The sequence below is a fragment of the Juglans microcarpa x Juglans regia genome, chromosome 4D (genome assembly GCF_004785595.1).
Source record: "Juglans microcarpa x Juglans regia isolate MS1-56 chromosome 4D, Jm3101_v1.0, whole genome shotgun sequence".
NCBI lineage: Eukaryota > Viridiplantae > Streptophyta > Magnoliopsida > Fagales > Juglandaceae > Juglans > Juglans microcarpa x Juglans regia.
The window spans coordinates 34,941,521-34,961,747 of NC_054600.1; the positions used below are offsets into that span (position 1 = coordinate 34,941,521).

Consider the following 20,227-nt stretch of genomic DNA (forward strand, 5'->3'; position numbering starts at 1 on the left):
TGAAAAAAATCTATTAATTATCTCAACTTCTATCATCCTTCCATCATCTCATAATATATCATTAATTTAATAAATAATTTATAATCATCTAATGCTATATCATAGGATAATGAAATGATGAGGGAAGTTGAGATAATGAGTAGCATTACTCTTTAAAATGACTTGTGAATAAATTGTAAAAGAGTTGTATGTGTATTACTACTAAAAAAAATGACGAATACATAATTATTTTTACAATTCTTACACTATCATGTTTTAAATTAGAGATATTTTTATAAGTATAGTATTATTTTATAAAAATACTAACAATATAGTTGTATCAAAATTCAAAGGAGATGAATAAATTTGTATATATATCATTACTTTTATCTAATTGGATAAAAAAAAAAAAAACTAAAAAGGGTATCAATTATATGTATTAGGTGCCAAGTTATAATGTTATATGGACATGACATTAAAATTTTTCCATTAGCAATTCTTTATTGTCGAGAAATCACGAGTATTATCATCTTCTCTTAATAATATCAAGCATACCTCTATGTCATTATTTAGGAAGTTATTTAAATGATTTTTTCATTAAGTCTAAAATAACGCTATATACAGTCAAAGATGTCTTGTTGATATTCGTGACCCTAAAGCTGAAATTGATTTCTTGTTAGTAATAAATTGTATCCAACGAGTAAAGCAATCATGATGATAGTTCTATGAGCTTTGGTACGATATTCTCATTTCTCATTTCGTCACCGGTCAATAATGTAGCAGATGAGTTTGCAAATCCAGCCATTGTTGGATCTAACTAATCTTTTTTCTTCAATTCTTCAACTTTCAAAACAACTATATGATAGTCAAAAATCTAATGGTACGATGATATATGACTCGCTTTTCTAAATGAAAATCCGGTTCAAACTTCAAAACCCCCAATTTGTATAAAAAAACATAATTTTGAGAGTTTTGTATTCTTTAAAATTTTTCCTTTTAAGTAAAAACTATTTCTTTATAAAAGGAGGGATATTGATAAAACTTGTATACCGTAGATTTTAAAAAATTAAAAAAAAAATAATTATATTTATAAGTTGGTATGAAAAATATAATCTTTATATTATTAATATGATAAAGTTTAATTAATAAAAAATTTAAAATTATCTTGTAAATTAAATAGAATTTCTCAAAAAGAAAAAAATAAAAGAAAGCTGACTTAAAAAATTAGATTGTATTTGAATATTGAATTGAGTGGTGTTGAAATAATAAAATATTATTAGAATATTATTTTTTAATATTATTATTATTTTAAAATTTAAAAAAATTAAATTATTTATTTTATTTTATATTAAAATTTAAAAAAATTAGAATAATAAATTAAAATGAGTTGGGAAGAATTTGACTGACAAACGAACCCTGAATTTCATATGCTACTCACTCAACGTCAGCAGCGTGGACACATTCGTCTTACGAAGGACATATTTGTTATTGTGATTAAATAGGAGGAGGGGGCATCAGTTTGGATTTCGGGGTTTTTGCTCTAAAATTCTTCATCACGGTCCTCCACTCTTCTCCGTGGAAGTGAAAGACGGACGGAGAGTTCAGAGTATTTGCGTCATTGCGTGGTTAAAAAACCCTAGAAATCACACGCACAGGTACGCATTGTGTGGCAGGGAGTGTTAAAAACAAAACCCCTGGAATCACTGATTTCTGGCTGTGGTTTTTCCAAACTCTTGTAGGAAAGGTTTCTAATGTGAGTATCTCTCTCTCTCTCTCCCCGCATTTATATATTTTCTTTTACTGTTGCAAACCAGGATCGTTTTCATTTTTTTTTAATGATTACGTTGGAGTTTCGGGCAACAAAAGGAAAAAAAAAAGCCACTTTTGATTCAGTTTGGCTCATGAAGAATCTTGTTGAATGCGACTGGTGGATGCACGAGAAAATAGTGCATGTAAATTGATTGATTCAGGAAAGCTTTGATTTTTTTTTAAAAAGAAAAGAAAATAAGAGATTATACCAGCTAATGATGGTGTAAGACCTGAGGAAAATCCAAATCCCTGTATATGTATATAATGCATTTTGTTTTGGGAAGGCAAAAGATTTAACCGAGGAAAGAACTGGTTTTTATATGTGGTTTTATTTCGTTTTGCTTATTTTTTTGTTTCTTGATTCTAGAGCCTACGCTAATATGGGATATTTCAGAATATTTGTAGTTTGAAGGTCTAGTTGTGATTGAAGCATCTAATGCAAGCATAAGTTCGTATACCTCATTACATTTTAGAGGTCTACTTGTACCTAAAAAAGTCAGAAACTCCAGCTAATTCACATAAGGATTAGGATATTAAACTACCGATAAAAAGGATTAAGATATTAAATTAATGCGAGCTTCAGATGTCACTTTTTAAAACGTCTTTATTCTTTTGGTTTATGACGTGTCTCTTAGGAAGATTTATTTATCCATGCATTGTATGTGTGGTTTTCCATATTTTGTTTTGGAAAAAAAAGAGAGATGATTTAGCTATAGATTTTAATGGCCTTAACATGATTTTCTTGTTCTCACTTCTGCGACCTAGATAGGTTTTTGTCTCTTGTATAACATCTTGTGTACTTGGACTTTGCCTATTCTTATCAATAATATCGTTTACTTATAAAAAAAAAAAAAAAAGATGATTTAATTCTGCTACTGAATGGACCCAACAAGTGTCTCCCTGCTAAGTGGATAATTTAGGTTTTTATATGGTTGCTTTGACAGTTTTTTTATTGATCTCTTGTCCTTGTTTTCTTCACAGATTTAGATGCCAATGGAGGAGTCATCTGATGCCAAGGAAGATATTGCTATTAGTAAGGGTGATAATCTTTCAAATGGGTTTGTTACGGATGAAGATGATGAGGAATTTATTGAATCATATAGCATACATGATCTGGACCAAGAGTTTTTGAAAAGATTTTGTAAGAAGGCAGCCATGTCATTCTTTAATGAGTATGGTCTCATTAGTCACCAAATTAACTCATACAATGACTTCATCGAGAATGGTCTCCAGAAGGTATTTGATTCTTTTGGTGAGATTATTGTTGAGCCTGGATTTGACCCTTCAAAGAAGGGAGAGAGTGAGTGGCGATATGCTTCAGTTAGATTTGGGAAGGTCAGCCTTGACCAACCAAGCTTCTGGGGTGGTGAGAAGGACAACGATATGTTTCCTAGGCATGCCCGGCTTCAGAACATGACGTACTCATCAAAGATGAAAGTGAAAATTCATGTTCAGGTGAACAAAATCCATTTTATTCTGACAATAGCTTGGCACTTGGATTGTTGACGATGCTACTGTTCTGCTTATCATAGCCGAGATTCTGTATCATGATTCCTTTATTAGCTAAACAATTCCTGATTTAACATTTGTACTTTTGTAGTAGAGTATGCTGGAGTTGTTATATTATTTTAGTAAGTACAATTTGTTACATAATATCTGTAACTTTTGTGGCATTGGGGATACTTGCTTTTCAGAAAGTTGAACTAACCTGTGCAAAGCTGTTCTGTTGATTGTCCCACGAACACAATCTTACGCGCCCACACACATGCACATCCTCATTTTTCATTATGTTCATCTTCGGTATGTGTTAATTTTTTTGAAGGATTTTTCCCTTATTAAGTGCAAATAAGTTGCTATTTATCTGTTTTTTTGTGTGTGCGCTTTTTATCCTATTTCTGACTAGTATGAAGCAATTAGAGGCTGCTTTTGTTATGTGGCTCTTTAACTTTAAGAAAGGATCTTACAGCTAAAGTCTACTGCCCAGTATCGCTGTTGACAAATTTCTTTGTATATTATATATGTGCATCTTCTTGTTGTGTAGTTTATCTGCTGAGAAGAAAATTGCAGAATTTTTACCTGACTCTGCTGCACTCATATAATTTATCAGGTATATACTCAAAAACTTGTCAGAAGTGACAAGTTTAAAACTGGAAAAGATCAATATATCGACAGAGATGTCATAACTGAAGATAACAGGGATATCACAATAGGGAGGATCCCTGTGATGGTGAAGTCCGATATCTGCCGAATGAAAGGAGCAGGGAAAAGAGACTGTGAGTTTGATAATGGAGGTTATTTTTTGATCAAGGGTGCAGAGAAGGTGAGTTTGAATAATATTTTCTTTGGGTTTCTGTCCTGTATAGGGTTTGTATCCATGGTTGCAGCTCAGCTTGATTTTCTCCTCACTTTTAACTTGCTCCTCTTTAAACTATATTTTTACTATGAATCACTGATACAGATAAGAAACAATATGGAAATGTTTTTATGTCAATTTTTGAAGGTATGCGGCAAGGATATGCTCATTAATTAGTATATAAAAATACTATAAAAATATTATGATTTTTTTTTAAGATACATAATAAACACATTGCATGATGGGAGTAAGATGTTTTACATGTTGAATCAATTTTCCAGGATCTCCTGTCTAAGTGAATAATATCTTCTCTAATAAATGTTTCATACTTTGTTTTGAGGATAAGGAACACTCTCTGGACAGTTTTAGGGACTTCTTCTATCATACTTTGTTGCTCTGGGCCTCTTCTATTGTATGGGATGGAGTGAGTCTTAATGTTTTGTACGCTACTATCAGTAGCACGTAGTTTGTGATTGGGCCTCTTTCTTGTATACTTCCTATATACTCGGGCTTTGCCTATTTACGTGGATCAATAAAACTTCTTTTTAGCTATAAAAAAAATGTTAGCAAATTTTCCAAGCTCTTAGATTTTTTTTTTTTAATAAGTAAGTAAGTAGCTTTATTGAATAGAATGAAACTAGGCAATACCCAAGTGCACAGGAAGTATACAAAGTGAGACACCTAATTACATTCTAGTGAGCTGAAAAGAAGATAGAAACCCATGGACATTCCCACCCTTCAATACAATAGCAGAAAACCACTGTAAAAGAGAGAATATAAAAAATTCCAAATGTCCCCCTCTGCACGCTCCTTGTTGTTAAAGCACCTATCATTCCTTTCCGACCATAGACATCACATTAAGCACAAAGGTATCATACGCCACGCTGCTGCCAATTGTGCACTGGTATGCCTCCTGTTCCAGCACGCTAGTAATTCCACCACACTCTTTGGCATTACCCAACTCAGTCTGGCGCTATCAAGGATACCAGCCCATAATTCACCCGCCACCTCACAATGTAAAAGCAAGTGATCTATCGATTCTCCATTCCTTTTGCACATGTAACACCACTCCATGACCACCATACCCCGCTTCCTTAAATTATCAACTGTCAAAATCTTTCCAAGCGCAGCTGTCCAAGTAAAAAACACAACTTTAGAGCTTGGAAATAAATGCCGTGGATTTTGGGGGCGTTCATACTTTCTCTCTTTGAAAGTGGCAGATTTTATTCTATATTTCTAGTACCTTTCAGTTTATTCACTAATGGCTTGTTGCTTCTTTAACTTTTTTCCTTTTTATTTTTAGTTTTTTTTTTCTGCAAGAAATATATAGAAAAAGCAAAGAAAAAGGTTTTCTATGCCTTTTTCAGCAGTCTATACTCTATTGTTTTCATGAGGACCGTTTGATCATGGATTTTTAAGGTTTCGGTCTATTGGCAGTTTTTCATTCCAGAGTCTTGAAATCAGAATGAGAAAGGAGTCGAGGTGGTTGAACCCTTTAATCACGTCCCCGTTGTGCATCCTTGTGAATCAGATAGACTTCCCCCCTTCCCCACCAAAAAAATGTGAACAATACAAAAAGTGTGAATCCAATAGAAAGGACTGATGTCCTATGTTCAGGTTTTGGTATAGATGTCCTTGTTCTAGGTCCAGATCCCATTGCTTCTATATCCTAAATTGTAGTTTTTTTCCAAAGTTAGTTTGCATTATTTGCCATTGATTACTTTCATGGAGATATTTCTTTTCAATTTTTGGTTGTTGGCATGCTAGTTTTTTTCATATATATATATATATATATTTTTTTTTTAATATTTTATAAAAACGTGTTTTCTATACCTTTTCTTCTGCTGTCTCTAAAATCTTTTGTAAATTTAATATGCTATGCAGTATGTTGATAATTGATAGATGTTTATTTCTTTTGGCCAAATGTTTCTATAATCTCTATATTGTGATTATTGCAGACATTTGTTGCTCAGGAGCAGCTAAGTATGAAGAGGCTTTGGATTTTGAATAATCAAGGTTGGACAGTTGCATACAAGTCAGAAACAAAGAAGAATAGGTTAATCATGAAACTGGTGGGGATTTCTAAAATTGAAGATATCAAAGGAGGAGAGAAAGTTCTTACTGTATATTTCTTGTCGACAGAAATCCCTTTATGGATATTGTTTTTTGCTCTTGGTGTATCATCAGACAGAGAAGCTATGGACCTGATTGATTATGACATTGAAGATGCCAGCATATCGAATATACTGTTTGCCTCAATTCGCGAAGCTGATGAGAAATGTGGTGGCTTTCGTAGAGCAAAGAAAGCTCTAAGTTATGTAGATAAACTTGTAAAGAACACCAAATTTCCTCCTGGGGAATCTATTGAAGAGTGCTTTAGCAAGTATCTGTTTCCGGGACTCAAGGTCCCAAAACTGAAGGCTCGTTTTCTTGGGTATATGGTGAAGTGCCTCCTGCAGGCTTACACAGGCCACAGAAAATGTGATAACAGGGATGATTTTAGAAACAAGAGGTTTGACTTGGCAGGTGAGCTACTTGAGCGGGAGCTGAGAGTGCATCTTGCACATGCACGGAAGCGCATGGCAAAGGTTTTGCAGAGAGACCTTTATGGAGAGCGTAGTGTGCGTCCAATTGAACACTATCTGGATGCTTCCATAATCACCAATGGTCTTACACGAGCATTCTCAACTGGAGCATGGTCACATCCTTTCAAGAGGATGGAAAGGATTTCAGGTGTAGTGGCAACACTAGGGCGAACAAATCCATTACAGACATTGGCTGAAATGAGGAGAACACGCCAGCAGGTTCAGTACACAGGGAAAGTTGGCGATGCCAGATACCCGTAAGTGGTTTTGAACATGTATGAGGTGTTTTTCTATTCGTTACTTGTCATACAATCCCCCTTTTTTGACATATTGGTTGAATGAGAATGCTCGGGGAATTGTGCAAAAAAATCTCAGATTTGAACTTGTCTGCTGGGATATAAATGGCGTCGTCAACATTCTCTTTACTATATCTTGGTCTATTTGGCACTTACCCAAAAAAATCCCGGTCCATTTAGCATTAATTGCCCCTTCCTTGTAAAGCAGAGTTAATGTTTTAATAGTGGCTCGGGTGCTCACCATTAATTTGTGTGCAATGTGGTTCTTGGTCTGAACAACCAATCACACTAAAGATAAATGCTGACTGGACTAGCAATTTAAAACATCTGATTTTAGCAAACAAGTTAAACCTGAAATTGTAATTAATGTGTCTCATTAAAGCAAAAGGGTATGTTGACCTGAAATTTCAGGACTCCTTGAGGCACACTTTCCAATCCGTGATCAAGAGGTGACATTGAATGTATATGGCCTTTGGCATTACCGTGAGATTGTTCTCCCCTAATGAATTTATGGATGTAAAAATGAAATGTGGAGAGGTCAGTAATGAATATTCTTTGGCAACTTAATTGAAGAGGGCAGGAACGGGAAAGAGAATGAAGTTGCAACTCTCTCATCAATTGATGACGAGTCTCTGTTTCTTCTCAGGCTTCACAATTTATATGTATGCTAATTTTGAAGTATACTCCATATGTACCTTGATAATGCCTATAACTCTTTTTCTTGATTATTATTCAAATTTATCTTATAAATAAATATATGCTTTCTATAGTTGGAAATGAAGTAATAATAAGCAAGTGATAAAGTGATGATAAGAAAATAAATGCATTGAACTTGGTAGATTAACAAAGAAATTATGTCTAAGGTGAAATACTGGTAGGTTGGTGTTAGAGATGCCGATGGAAGTATTTGCTACTTATACAAGAAAAGGATGTCTCGGACATTAGGTGAATTATTCTTCCTCTTTTTTTTTTTTTTTTTTTTTTTCTTTACTGTCTTTGTTTGCTTTCTAGAGACATGTCAAAGTAGCGTGGTTTAAGTAATTTCAGATTGCAATTAGCATTTGAGTGAGTTTTTCCCCTATATGTTATGCATACGGTATCATGAACTGTTTTAAAATTATTATGTCTTAGGTTTCAGTATCAATTTATGTCTGCTGTAGCATATGGATATTTTTTTCCTCATTATTGGAATGTTGAGTGCTTTATGCGTTTGGTATTTGAGATGTTTGTCAACTAGAACTGTAAAATATCATCTGATAGGATTTTCTGTGTACAGACATCCTTCTCACTGGGGTAGGGTATGCTTTCTGTCTACTCCAGATGGTGAAAATTGTGGGCTTGTGAAAAATTTGGCCATCACTGGCCTAGTAAGCACAAACATATTGGAGCCTATGACTTTTATGTTTTTTGATTGTGGGATGGAGGAGTTGGCAGATGATGCTTCAGTGTCCAGAAAATATAAAGTGTTTTTGAATGGGGACTGGGTTGGAGTTTGTGAAGATTCCATTTCATTTGTTGCTGAGCTCAGGAATAAACGACGCCAAAAGCAGTTGCCACATCAGGTTCTCTATTAGTCAAACCATATATAACCATACTTGTGTTATAATTGAGGCAGATAGATTGAACGATTTTTGGAATATTGCTTTGGATATAAAGTTGTTAGCATTTTATAAGAGCTTGAGGAAGTCTGCTCGGCAAACTTTCTTGTAGGTGGTCATTGTTTGTGGGAAAATATGTACATAAATAGGCTGACCTTAATGCATGCTAGTGGACAGCCTCACTGCAAGCTATTATTTTTTCTATATGGGCTAGCTTGTTGGTGGATGCCTTGCCTGGTTAATTTATGCTGAATACTTAGCCACAATATTCCTGTCACTCTTAAATCTCATTTGCTCTGTGGTTTTGAAATTATTTTCCGCCTTCTATAATATTTACTCGGAAAATGCTATGAACTATACCCCCATCCCACTTTTATCCAATTATGTTAACTTAGCTTTGCTCGTTAAGCCTTATATGTTATTAAAAAAACAAGAGCTGATCTGAGGGTTGATGGAGAGGGTCACATCAATATTGCAGAATGAGATTGGGATGGGAGAACTCTATTTACTTTATCAATTATATAAATAGCAAAAACAATTGGTAGTTCAAGTTTTTCACTATCTTCTAATTTGATTTATGCTCTCAAAAGTTCATTTTCTTGTCATGCGTGATATGATGCTCATCTAAATCTAAATACTGAATTGTACTTGAAATCATAATATTGAAGTGTATATTTTAATTGTACATTTTCCTATCTTTGGTATGCTGTGTTGATCTCATTACATTACTGAGAATTGCTATGGGTATTTTTGTTCCTCCCAGCTAAATGCTTTGAAACATACCTAACCCACATGAAGTAGCCTTTTTTTTATAATTTAATCTTCTTCCTGTCCTTAACCGATGGTTGTAAATCTGCTGTTCAACTTTAGTTGGTTTGTATTAGTTGATAAATTCTTCTGGCATTTCCAACATCTTTAATAGGTGATTTAGTCTTGCAGGTTGAAATCAAAAGAGATGAGCAGCATGAAGAAGTGCGCATATTTTCTGATGCTGGTAGGATTCTACGGCCTCTTTTAGTTGTTGAAAATTTGAACAAGGTTAAAGGAAATAAAGGGGAAAATTACACCTTCCAATATCTCTTGGATAAGGGCATAATTGAGCTAATTGGAACTGAAGAAGAAGAAGACTGTCGTACTGCATGGGGCATCAAGTATCTGTTCATGGAAAAAGAGGGAAAGTCACCTGTTCAGTACACCCACTGTGAACTAGATATGTCATTTTTATTAGGTTTGAGCTGTGGAATTGTCCCATATGCAAATCATGACCATGCCAGAAGGGTCCTTTACCAGTCTCAGAAGCACTCTTCACAGGCTATAGGGTTCTCCACAACAAATCCTAACATTAGAGTAGATACTCTGTCTCACAGTCTATTGTATCCTCAGAGGCCACTTTTCAGGACTATCGCCTCTGATTGTCTTGGAAAACCAGGATCTCCTCTGGGTCATCATGGAATACTGCCAAAGCCTGAATTATACAATGGCCAGAATGCTATTGTGGCAGTCAATGTTCACCTAGGGTACAACCAAGAAGACTCCTTGGTGATGAACAAGGCTTCGTTGGAGCGTGGTATGTTTCGGTCTGAGCACATTAGAAGCTATAAGGCCGAGGTTGACAATAAGGAAACTTTGGAAAAGAGGCGGAAACCTGATGATTGTGTCAACTTTGGCAAGATTCAAAGTAAGATTGGACGCGTTGACAGTCTTGATGATGATGGTTTCCCTTTCATTGGTGCAAACCTGCAGAGTGGTGACATTGTCATAGGGAGGTGTGCAGAGTCTGGGAATGACCACAGTATTAAATTGAAGCACACTGAAAGGGGCATGGTTCAGAAAGTTGTGCTTTCTTCTAATGATGATGGAAAGAATTTTGCTGTGGTGTCCCTGAGACAGGTAGTTTATACTGTGACGCCCTTGAACCCATATGTAAATATAACCCCTAGGGATTGTCTCAAGTGGTAAAGACCTTTTGGGGGTATGCTCTGCCGAAGTCTAAGGTTCAAATTCCCTTGGGTGCAAACAATCTCTAGGGGCAATTGGACTGGAGAATTTTTCCTTTGAATTACATAAGGTGCACTAGCAGGAAACTCCTTTTTGAGGGCCTATGCACCCCAGGGATTAATCAGGATGCTGGTCCTGGACACCCGGTGCCAATAAATTTTTTTTTTTTTATATGCACATCTGCAAATTTGCGTGCAACATACATGCACATGCATGGACCTTTAGATTTATACATGCATATGTGCACAATGTGAAAAACATGTAATTTGTTATAATGCAGTATTATACCAAATGTGGCTCAGAAGGATTTTAGGCTTGCCCCTTTATTAGAATGTCAGAAAGATTTTACTTACATTTTACTGCAGGTTCGATCCCCATGTCTTGGAGACAAATTCTCAAGCATGCATGGGCAAAAAGGTGTTCTAGGCTTTTTGGAGTCTCAAGAGAACTTCCCTTTCACAATACAAGGGATAGTACCGGATATTGTAATAAATCCACATGCATTTCCTTCACGACAAACTCCTGGTCAACTCCTAGAGGCTGCTTTAGGGAAGGGAATAGCTTGTGGTGGTTCCTTGAGATATGCCACCCCATTCTCCACACTCTCTGTTGATGCCATCACGGAACAGCTTCATAGGTAACTAGTCATTGCACCATTCATTATAATGCATGGTTTCTTTGAATTTTATTTACATTTGTCATCGCTTCATGGGTAACGGGCCATACTCAAAACGTAGTAATTTCTTCAATGTAGCATGGTGCAAAAGTTCTTTGAATTTTCTTACATGGGTTGCTTTACAAATGAAAATATGATGGATCCAAACAACTTGTCGTGGAGTACTATCCCATAATCAGTGTCCACTTTGGCAGAAAACAAAGATTAAGAAAGGACATTAAATGCAGGTGCAACCTTTGAATCTTTGATGCTATTTTTTCATTATTAGCCTTAAATAATGATTTAATAATTGAAGAGTGGACGCTTTATTGTTTTGTTTTAATTCTATAATTTTCTTGATAAATTAAAAGTTATATAGAATTATAGAATTGAAACAAAACGTGATTTAATTCTATAAACAAGGGTAATATCAGCGAAAATAGTTAGCTTTAGCAATTGTGCCAGCTTCACACGATAATCATATGCTCAGATTTACCTTCCCACTTGCCAGGTTACAAGGTATTTTTCAAGTTCTATTATGTGTCTGGGGTTATTTCATCTTCAATCTCCTATCGTTCATTAGGTTTTGTGTTTGTTCGTTCAAATGGTCGTCACCAGACAGATTGCTGTGTTAAATATGTTGCAGGGCTGGATTTTCAAGATGGGGAAATGAGAGAGTATACAATGGACGAACTGGTGAAAGGGTTCGCTCCCTCATATTTATGGGCCCAACTTTCTATCAGCGTCTGATTCACATGTCTGAAGACAAGGTCAAATTTCGCAACACTGGTCCAGTCCATCCTCTTACCCGACAACCAGTGGCAGATCGGAAGCGATTTGGTGGGATCAAATTTGGTGAGATGGAGCGTGACTGCCTTATAGCACATGGTGCCTCGGCGAACTTGCATGAACGCCTTTTTACACTCAGTGACTCCTCCCAAATGCACATATGCCAAAAATGCAAAAATGTTGCCAATGTGATCCAGCGGTCTGTGACTGGTGGCCGTAAGATTAGGGGTCCGTATTGCCGGGTCTGTGAATCATTAGATGACATTGTAAAGGTTAATGTCCCTTATGGGGCTAAGCTATTGTGCCAGGAACTTTTCAGTATGGGCATAAATCTGAAGTTTGAAACCCAGCTCTGTTGAGCTATGATCATTGGAGTTGTTTGTCAACTTGAAGGCAGGGATTATTTTGTTAATGTTTGGATTTGTTCCCTCAAATATCTGTACATCCCAGTCGGTTGTGTTAATTTCAAAGACAACTGTTTCTCAACTTTAAGGCAGCTATTATTTCGTTAATGTTTGGCGAGCCAAGGGATTGGTGATCCCAACGGATCAATAGGATTCATGGTGTTTGCTGTTGTTAAGACACTATTTTCAGGTCAAGACACTTGGCTGATATATTTTAGTAGGCAGCATCATGTTGAAGGAAAATTGATTGGACTTTAGGCTTGTATGTAGCATTACTATATTACTATAATGCTCTAAGATAAGAATTTGGTCCAGTGGAAGGATCTTACTCAGAAAAGATGGATGTGCTGTGGCGGCTGAAATATTTGCATATTAGTATACACTGCTATGGTCCCTAAAAGGCCTGCGGTTGGGTCTTTCTTGGTGCTGCATTGTAGTTTATAATTTTATTTTGAGATGTTTAGTTTACATAAAATCATAAATTGAATTGGTCTGGCTTTAAAATGCCATAATACCAAACCTTGGGGAAATTATTTAATTATTTGAAGTTATTTCTTACAATTAAACGAATGATTCCATCGCCAAAGGCCTGATGGCATAACACGGTTCGACCCCCTCCCTCCCCGAATTTTTAAAAAAAAAAAAAAAAAATTGATTCCATCAAAACCGGGTTGGTCTCGAGATTTAATAGAGTACACCAAAATTGCAAATTATTGCAGCTGAGAGGGAGAGGATTTGTAAATGCTGTGGAACGCATAATGAATTCCAATTAAAAGTGATGTAGAATGCATTGGAAACGAGTTCTACTCCATGGACCATGTGAACACAAATCCTCAAGTTTGCATAGATAATACAAATGTACCAAAAAATAACGACCATGAAAGTTTCAGATGATGGCTACTTGCAACAATGATTTGAAACATTATTTCTACGAAAACCATGAGATGGTTAAATTATTTCGAAATTAAGCAACAAGGCAGACAATCATGTTACAAATTCAATATCTCACGTAAAAACTTATTAAAAACATCTCACATAAAAGGTTCTCGCAGTGCCGTTGGCAGCTCCAGCTCAGGCTCAAACTCATTAAGCTGAGAGAAGTAGCAGTCAACCATGTCTTTTGACACTTCCGCTAAGCTTGGGGGTCCCACTGCATATTGGCAATAAACAAAACAATCCACCCATTCGCTTGAATTGCAAAAATGAAGAAGAAGAAGAAGAAGAAAATTGGCAATTACGATTAAGTTATGGACAAGGCAAGATCAGATACCTTTGGGGCAAAATCCTTGTCTATCAATCGTGACCGAACACCCTACAGCCGTATGAAAAGGAGTAACATGAGTTTATTGATAGGTGATAAAATTTCAAAATATAAAGCAAGAAGGCATATACAAGTGTGCGTGTGCATGCAAGAAGTCAGCTATCTAGAATTAGAGAATGATTTTTTGATATAAGAAAATCATAAAAAAGTCGGTCCACTAAAGTCTATAGAGGCTGTGCAAAGGCAAAGAGTATTAAAAATAGAGTTTTGACTTCTTTCTGCAGCTGCTCATGATTCTCAAATCCTGTCATTCCCCCTCCATATACACCATAGTAAGTAGGAACCATCTTCTGCAGTGGTAATTCGTGGGCTTCCTCCTAGCCCTTTTCTAAGAATAAAAAGGTCCAATCCAACATGTCAGAAGAAGTCACTCCACAAAGCACTAGCCATCCTGTGATTGAGTAAAAGATGATCAACTTCCCACTCCTTTTGCACTTGTAGCATCAATCATTCATCACAATGTATCTTTTCCTGAGATTATCTATGGTGAGAATTTATACTAGAGAGGCTGTCCATGGAAAAAAAAAAAGGCACCTCTCGAAGAGGTCTTAACTGCCAAATATTTTTCCAAATAAGGGAATTGTTATCCTGCAGGATGAGGGCCTTACAGAAAGAGCAAAAACAGCGAAACATCTCTTTCTTGGAAAGGACACATTTTGTTTTTTATCAGTCCTTCTTGGAAAGGACACATAGAAGCTTACCTTCGCTTCCTCATCCCAAACTGGTGAAATACATTAGATTATATAATGTAGTGAAGGGGTCATAAAAACTTCACATAAAATTAGTTAAGCCCATACCTCACAAAAGTCATGTGAAACCCGTTTAGAAACTCCGTTAAGGGATATCCGGTACTCACGAGCAAGACATTGAGGAAGAGATTGAAATCTACCTTCGCGTATCTATATGCAAAGGAAAAAGTCAAGATATGTAGTGTTAAAGCAACTTAAAGGTTGCTTTAAAGGAGCAAGCGACTCACAGATTGTAAAGTAATTTTTAAGCTTAACGGGGAGGCTTCTCTTAGTTTTTTTAGGGTCATTTTACACCATTCATCATAAGACTCAGCTGCCTCCTTTTCCTGAGCAAATTGTTACAAAGAAAATATACAATCAATAAGAATCTTAACAATGACTTAATGCAAATTGTGGCCCCTTATATCTTGATACAAAGTCAACTCTTGCTTTCCACCAGCAGGTAGCCAAATTACCCAAGAGCATAATTACTTTAAAGGAGTTCATCATAAATTTATAGTGGAGAGTAGGAAAAAGTAAATGAATATAATCAGTGTATACAGTCAATAATTTCCGAGAGTAGACACAACAGAGTATTTTCTTTTACAGAAACTCCAGCAGGCAGAGAGAAAAAGTAAAAGGAAATGCTCTACACAAATATAGCCTCAACCACCAGCTAATTTTGCTGGGCCTTTTGCTTATAAAAAAATGCCAAGCCTTATAAATTATGAGGTTGTATAACTTTCCTAAATATTCCATTATAAACTCCATCAAGTATCAAGTCAACATAATTTTATGCTTACCAATGCATCAATAATTTCCTCAACTGTATCATGGCTGAAACATCCATCAATGGTGTCAATCCTGAGTCAACATAAAAACAGGAGCAAATAAATTAACAGACGAATATGGACCAGTGCTGCAACATATACTTCTACAACAGATCGTCTAAAGTTTAATATTCCAGGAATACCAGAACTATAAAAACTGAAATGAATGTATACAGATAAGGGCCATCACAAGCAATTTATTGTTACCATCAATTCTCGCACATCAAATTTAAATGTTTCAATTTCTATACCTTCCATCCATCAACACAAATGCCACATTAGATTATAAACTTGCCTCATCAGCTTTCCATTAGTCGTGTATGCAATTCAACTCACAGTTGATGGATGTGGAACAACATTGCCCTCTTTTTATGGTACAAACTTAGATATTTTGAAATTTGAGAAGAAAAAATCAATACTAGGCAAAATTTCAAAGACCAAAATAAAGGATTTCTACACAACCATAATGGACAAGAACCATGAAAAATCCTTGAAAAAAGAAACTAAGATACAGTCGACAGAGCATTACTTGTGAAGAATGCTTGTCCTTTCGGGATAGACAAGGTCACCATATTGTGCAAGGGATGTTTCTATAACAGAAGGATCATCGGTCATCAATTTACCAAGGCGTTCCTCAATCCAAGAAAGTCTCTGTCATAAAGAACTGATTAGTATCGGCTATCAATAATACATAACAAAAACACAAAGTGAATGACATAAAATGAGCGGAAACAAACCGCATGTAGTGAATAGTGTGTAGCAAGGCCACATGCAATCATTTCTACACCGTTAAGCTTGTCTCCTGTAAGTGCTAAGTATTCCCCTGTGAGCAATCAGTTGAGGGTAACGTAATAAATATTTAAGAATTCAAAATAGTTCAAATACTGGATACTAGTGATTTAGCAGTTCACAGAAATCACGTGAATTCAAATAATCTGCCATGGTGTTTTAGCATGTGTTTATTGGAAGTACAGCATATTGCAGACTGAGGTAACTTTGATTGTAGAGGAAATATAAAAAAAAAAAATATGTTACCCAAATAGCCAGGTAGACGAGAAAGATAAAAGGAAGCCCCTGCATCAGGATGGAAACCCAATTGAGTCTCTGGATTAGAGAAAACCTGCAATTTTCATGCATGGGTTAGAAATTTTTATCATATACATATACTTCACAAAAAATGGTGATTATACAACCGTAAATATAGCACACTAGACAGTAATAGTTCAAAAAAAATGCAGACTGAGATGATCTTTGTTTGCAGAGGAAATATCAACAAATGGATTTAGGGATCGATGTTTCCCTCACTTTGATATTCTACAGGCAAAGGGGAATTACTAAATGATCCCTATCAGCATCACAAAAGCAAACATATTTATTCTGTCTGGGAACAGAGAACACATTCTCATGCAATCAAGAGCATAACCTTTTCATCTCATCAAAAGGTTAAGGCTATACGATTGCTTTATTGGTAAAGATTTTATTTTAAAGTGCTTCACTTAAAGGATATTTTTACAGTTTATACAAAAACAGGAGGATATTGACATTTCAAACAAAAATCTAGTAGTAACAATTCAATTCAGCAGGGCATAGCAGCAGCTACATACAGTCTTATCAGTTACCAAACGGAACATTCCTGGAAGTGAAATTCCAGCACCACCTCCCATAGTGATACCATCCAAGATAGCCACCTGTATAGATGTCAATTAAAAGACAATCAGTGGCCCCATATAAACAAATGATTAATTAAAGTAGTTTATACATTTGTTTTTTTCTTTTTGGAGAAAAAACCTAATTTCAAACCAAATGAACAAGTAAAACCACAAGCCTGCTACCATCCACCATGTGAACATCAAAATAAGATAGGTAATTTACCGAGTAAAAAAGCATGCATCCTAGATAAGATTGGCCATTCACCAAAATATTCTGAAATCTCAACTTCAAAAGGATCGAATACTCACTTGTGGCTTCAAATATGTTGCTTGAAGATATACCAACTTATATAATGTCTCAAAAAACTTTTTACACTCCTCAACATTCCCTGCAGATAATCAAAATTACTTAATTTGTAGAAACCATGAGGTTAACAACTGCTTCCCGACCAGAAGCAGTGTATGGAAAAATTTAAAATAAAGAAGGTGATAAGACACCAAAAACACATCATGCATAGCCATCAAACCTTGCTGCCTAACCGATCCACCCCCCCCCCCCCAAAAAAAAAAAAAAAAAAAAAAAAGAAAATCGAAAACAGCTGGTGTAGAACATCTTCATAACATCACCACTGATTTGCTAAGCGCTAATAGCCAGGCCATGAAAATACACACACATACACGATGAATATTCCATTAATCGATTGTAATAGACTTTAATGGCATGAACGTACATGATTTCCTTGTATCTTTAGACACTCATGCCTAGGTGTTGCTCTTGTATATGTCCCGTGTACTTGGCTTCACCTATTTTAATAAAATTCTTATTTACTGATCAAAAAGAATATTAGATTATAATTAGAACAACCTCTAAATCCAAAATAATAATAGCATTTGGCTTGATTACTGATCCAGTTACACGATAGACTTTATGACCAGAACAAATAGGAATTTTTCAGCTATATAATGCAAATGTTCACACCAACACCAAATAAAGACCCAATATAGGTGGAATGGCCTAAATCTGCAGTTATGAAAAATCAAAATAGGTCTTACAAGAGGCACAAAAAAGGAAATTCAATTATTTGATATTATTTTTATTCCAGAAGCCATAGTTAGAATGACTGGATTCTGTGAAAAACAAAAAAAAAAAAAAATCTTGAGTTGATACCTTGAACAGGCAAAAAACAAGAACAAGGACATCATACACACCTTCACTGATTAAATGATAGAGGTTACCAACATCTGCCCCGGAACAGAACGCCCTGCCGCTACCCTTCAAACAATTCAAGATAGCAGCTCAGACACCAAGGATGAACAAATTTGAAGCATTAAGGGCATGTTTAATTCCAAGTTAAAAAGCCTTCCGATAATAAAATGATCAATTAGGTGCAGAAAACAGGATTTGAAACCCATTTACACTAAAGAGTTCCACGAAAATTATTCCAAAAATGACCATCCTAAAGCAGCTTACCAAGCATCCGTGTTTATATTCTATTTAGCTAGACAATAGAGAATGCAACATGTTCACAAAATCACAGACCGTCTACATTCTGAATACGATCCTTTTTTCGTTGTTGTGGTTGTTTATTTTTGTTGTTGTTCCCTTATCCTACGTTTAATAAGTTTTTTTAGGGCCTTTCCACACTTCATGCCTTGTCATGTGACATTGGCCATTCTCAGTGTATTCACTGGCAATTCTCAACATAGTCAGCGAACTTCTAAGGTATGTTATTGAAAATAAAGTTAAACATACCCCACAATAATTGAAGAAGAAATAAGGTATGGGTAAACGAAAAACAACGCAATACCTTCATCAAGACAAAGCCGATATCCGGGTTTTCTTCCCATGATTCATACAATCTCTTAAGCCGAGCGGCCTATGAAAGAAAAAAAACTCCAATTCACAATTTTACCAAATGGGTATGAGCCGAACAAACAAAATGAGCCAACAGCCACGAAGACAGAGTGATGGTAAATGGGAGAAATATAACAGATCAAACAAAACCATTGAATTGGTGAGAGCATTCAGAGCAGAAGGTCTGTTGAGAATGGCAGCTCTTGACTTGGCTCTTCCTTCAACTAAAACCTGAAAAATGAATCTTTTTGAGAGTAATAAAACAAAAACCGCATATACCCGATTCATCTTAGAAACAAAATGAACAAATTTTATACATAAAGAGAGAGAGCATATACATACACATCTCTAAAACTGACTTCATCTTAGCAACTAAAAAATACGAGAGAGAGAGAGAGAGAGAGAGAGAGGGTTACGAGTGACCTGGTCTTGGAGATCATCGTTTTGCTCGTAGCTTGGTAGAGCAGAAAAGCCTCTATGCTCTGAGAGATAAAGAGGGCCGACTCTCTGAAACGAACTCCTCCTCGTCAATGCCACCAAAGCTTTCAAACTATGCATCTTCCACTCACTCTCTCTCTCTGTGACTGTGTGCGCTGTTCTTTTGTTTCTCTTTTCTACAGTCTCTTATTCTCAGACTTCATCTCTCAAATGGGGAGAACTCTCGCGTTTGTGTGTGTGAGTTAAGAGTGACGGCCTAAAAATCGCGTCTTATTCAATGCTAGTTTGGAGGGGAACGGAAGGGAAGTGCGAGAAAAACATTTTCCCTGGGACGGTAACGCTTTCCTTGTCTTCTGTCTCTCTCTACTCTTTAGGGCTTACAACTTACAAGTACGCGCCCAAGTCAGTCTTCGTTTTGGGCCGTGACTTGTTTCATGGTCCGTCTAAATGACCCGACCCGACCACATGTTTATGTGCTTTCTACGTGTAATTTAATTTTTTAGTCTATCAATCGGTAAAGATAAGCAATAAAGAATAAAACGTCGTTTGGATAGTGAGTTAAAATTAGATGAGTTGAAATAAAATTTACAAATTCAAAATGGAATAAAATATTATTAAAATATTTTTTTTTAATATTATTATTATTTTAGAAATTAAAAAAATTGAATTATTTATTTATATTCTGTGTAAGAATTTAAAAAAATTATAATGATGTGATAAGATAAAATGAGATAAAACATTTTACTATCCAATGGGGACCTAATGCTATTCGAAACACCACTCAATCAAAAAATGAATACAACAAAGAAAAAATAAGAGCGGCTTTCTCGTCTCTCTTACCAAAGTATTACAATATATGAATATAACATTCATCTCTTATTATTTTAAAAAAAAATATTATTTTTTTAATAAGAAAAAATATTAATTAAGATAGCTACAA

The 20,227-nt window shown here is 35.6% G+C and overlaps 2 protein-coding genes across 2 annotated transcripts; one reads left to right on the forward strand and one right to left on the reverse strand.

The window, feature by feature from the left end:
* The first annotated feature begins 1,428 nt into the window (after nt 1–1,428).
* On the forward strand, nt 1,429–12,546 carry LOC121259398 (DNA-directed RNA polymerases IV and V subunit 2-like). The gene is made up of 8 exons (XM_041160971.1): nt 1,429–1,732; nt 2,770–3,243; nt 3,896–4,108; nt 6,100–6,983; nt 8,299–8,584; nt 9,560–10,510; nt 10,984–11,255; nt 11,920–12,546. Exons 2-8 carry the CDS (start codon nt 2,776–2,778, stop codon nt 12,419–12,421), a joined length of 3,576 nt encoding a protein of 1,191 aa, XP_041016905.1. The 5' UTR covers nt 1,429–1,732; nt 2,770–2,775; the 3' UTR covers nt 12,422–12,546.
* Nucleotides 12,547–13,367: 821 nt separating this feature from the next.
* LOC121259402 (3-hydroxyisobutyryl-CoA hydrolase-like protein 2, mitochondrial) lies at nt 13,368–19,704 on the reverse strand. Its single transcript, XM_041160974.1, is given in 15 exon segments — nt 13,368–13,607; nt 13,610–13,616; nt 13,737–13,778; nt 14,585–14,686; nt 14,764–14,862; nt 15,319–15,379; nt 15,875–15,996; nt 16,083–16,168; nt 16,381–16,465; nt 16,950–17,033; nt 17,304–17,383; nt 18,204–18,267; nt 18,803–18,871; nt 19,000–19,080; nt 19,273–19,704. Coding segments are annotated over 15 exon segments (1,227 nt in total). The 5' UTR covers nt 19,408–19,704; the 3' UTR covers nt 13,368–13,497.
* Between the last annotated feature and the right edge of the window lie 523 nt (nt 19,705–20,227).

Excerpts from the sequence above, each read along its gene's own strand:
- LOC121259398 (XM_041160971.1), top strand. The coding sequence starts at position 2,776 with ATGCCAATGGAGGAGTCATCTGATGCCAAGGAAGATATTGCTATTAGT. Across the intron at positions 4,109-6,099 it reads TGATCAAGGGTGCAGAGAAG|ACATTTGTTGCTCAGGAGCA; the intron begins GTGAGTTTGAAT and ends TGATTATTGCAG. Across the intron at positions 11,256-11,919 it reads ATCACGGAACAGCTTCATAG|GGCTGGATTTTCAAGATGGG; the intron begins GTAACTAGTCAT and ends AATATGTTGCAG.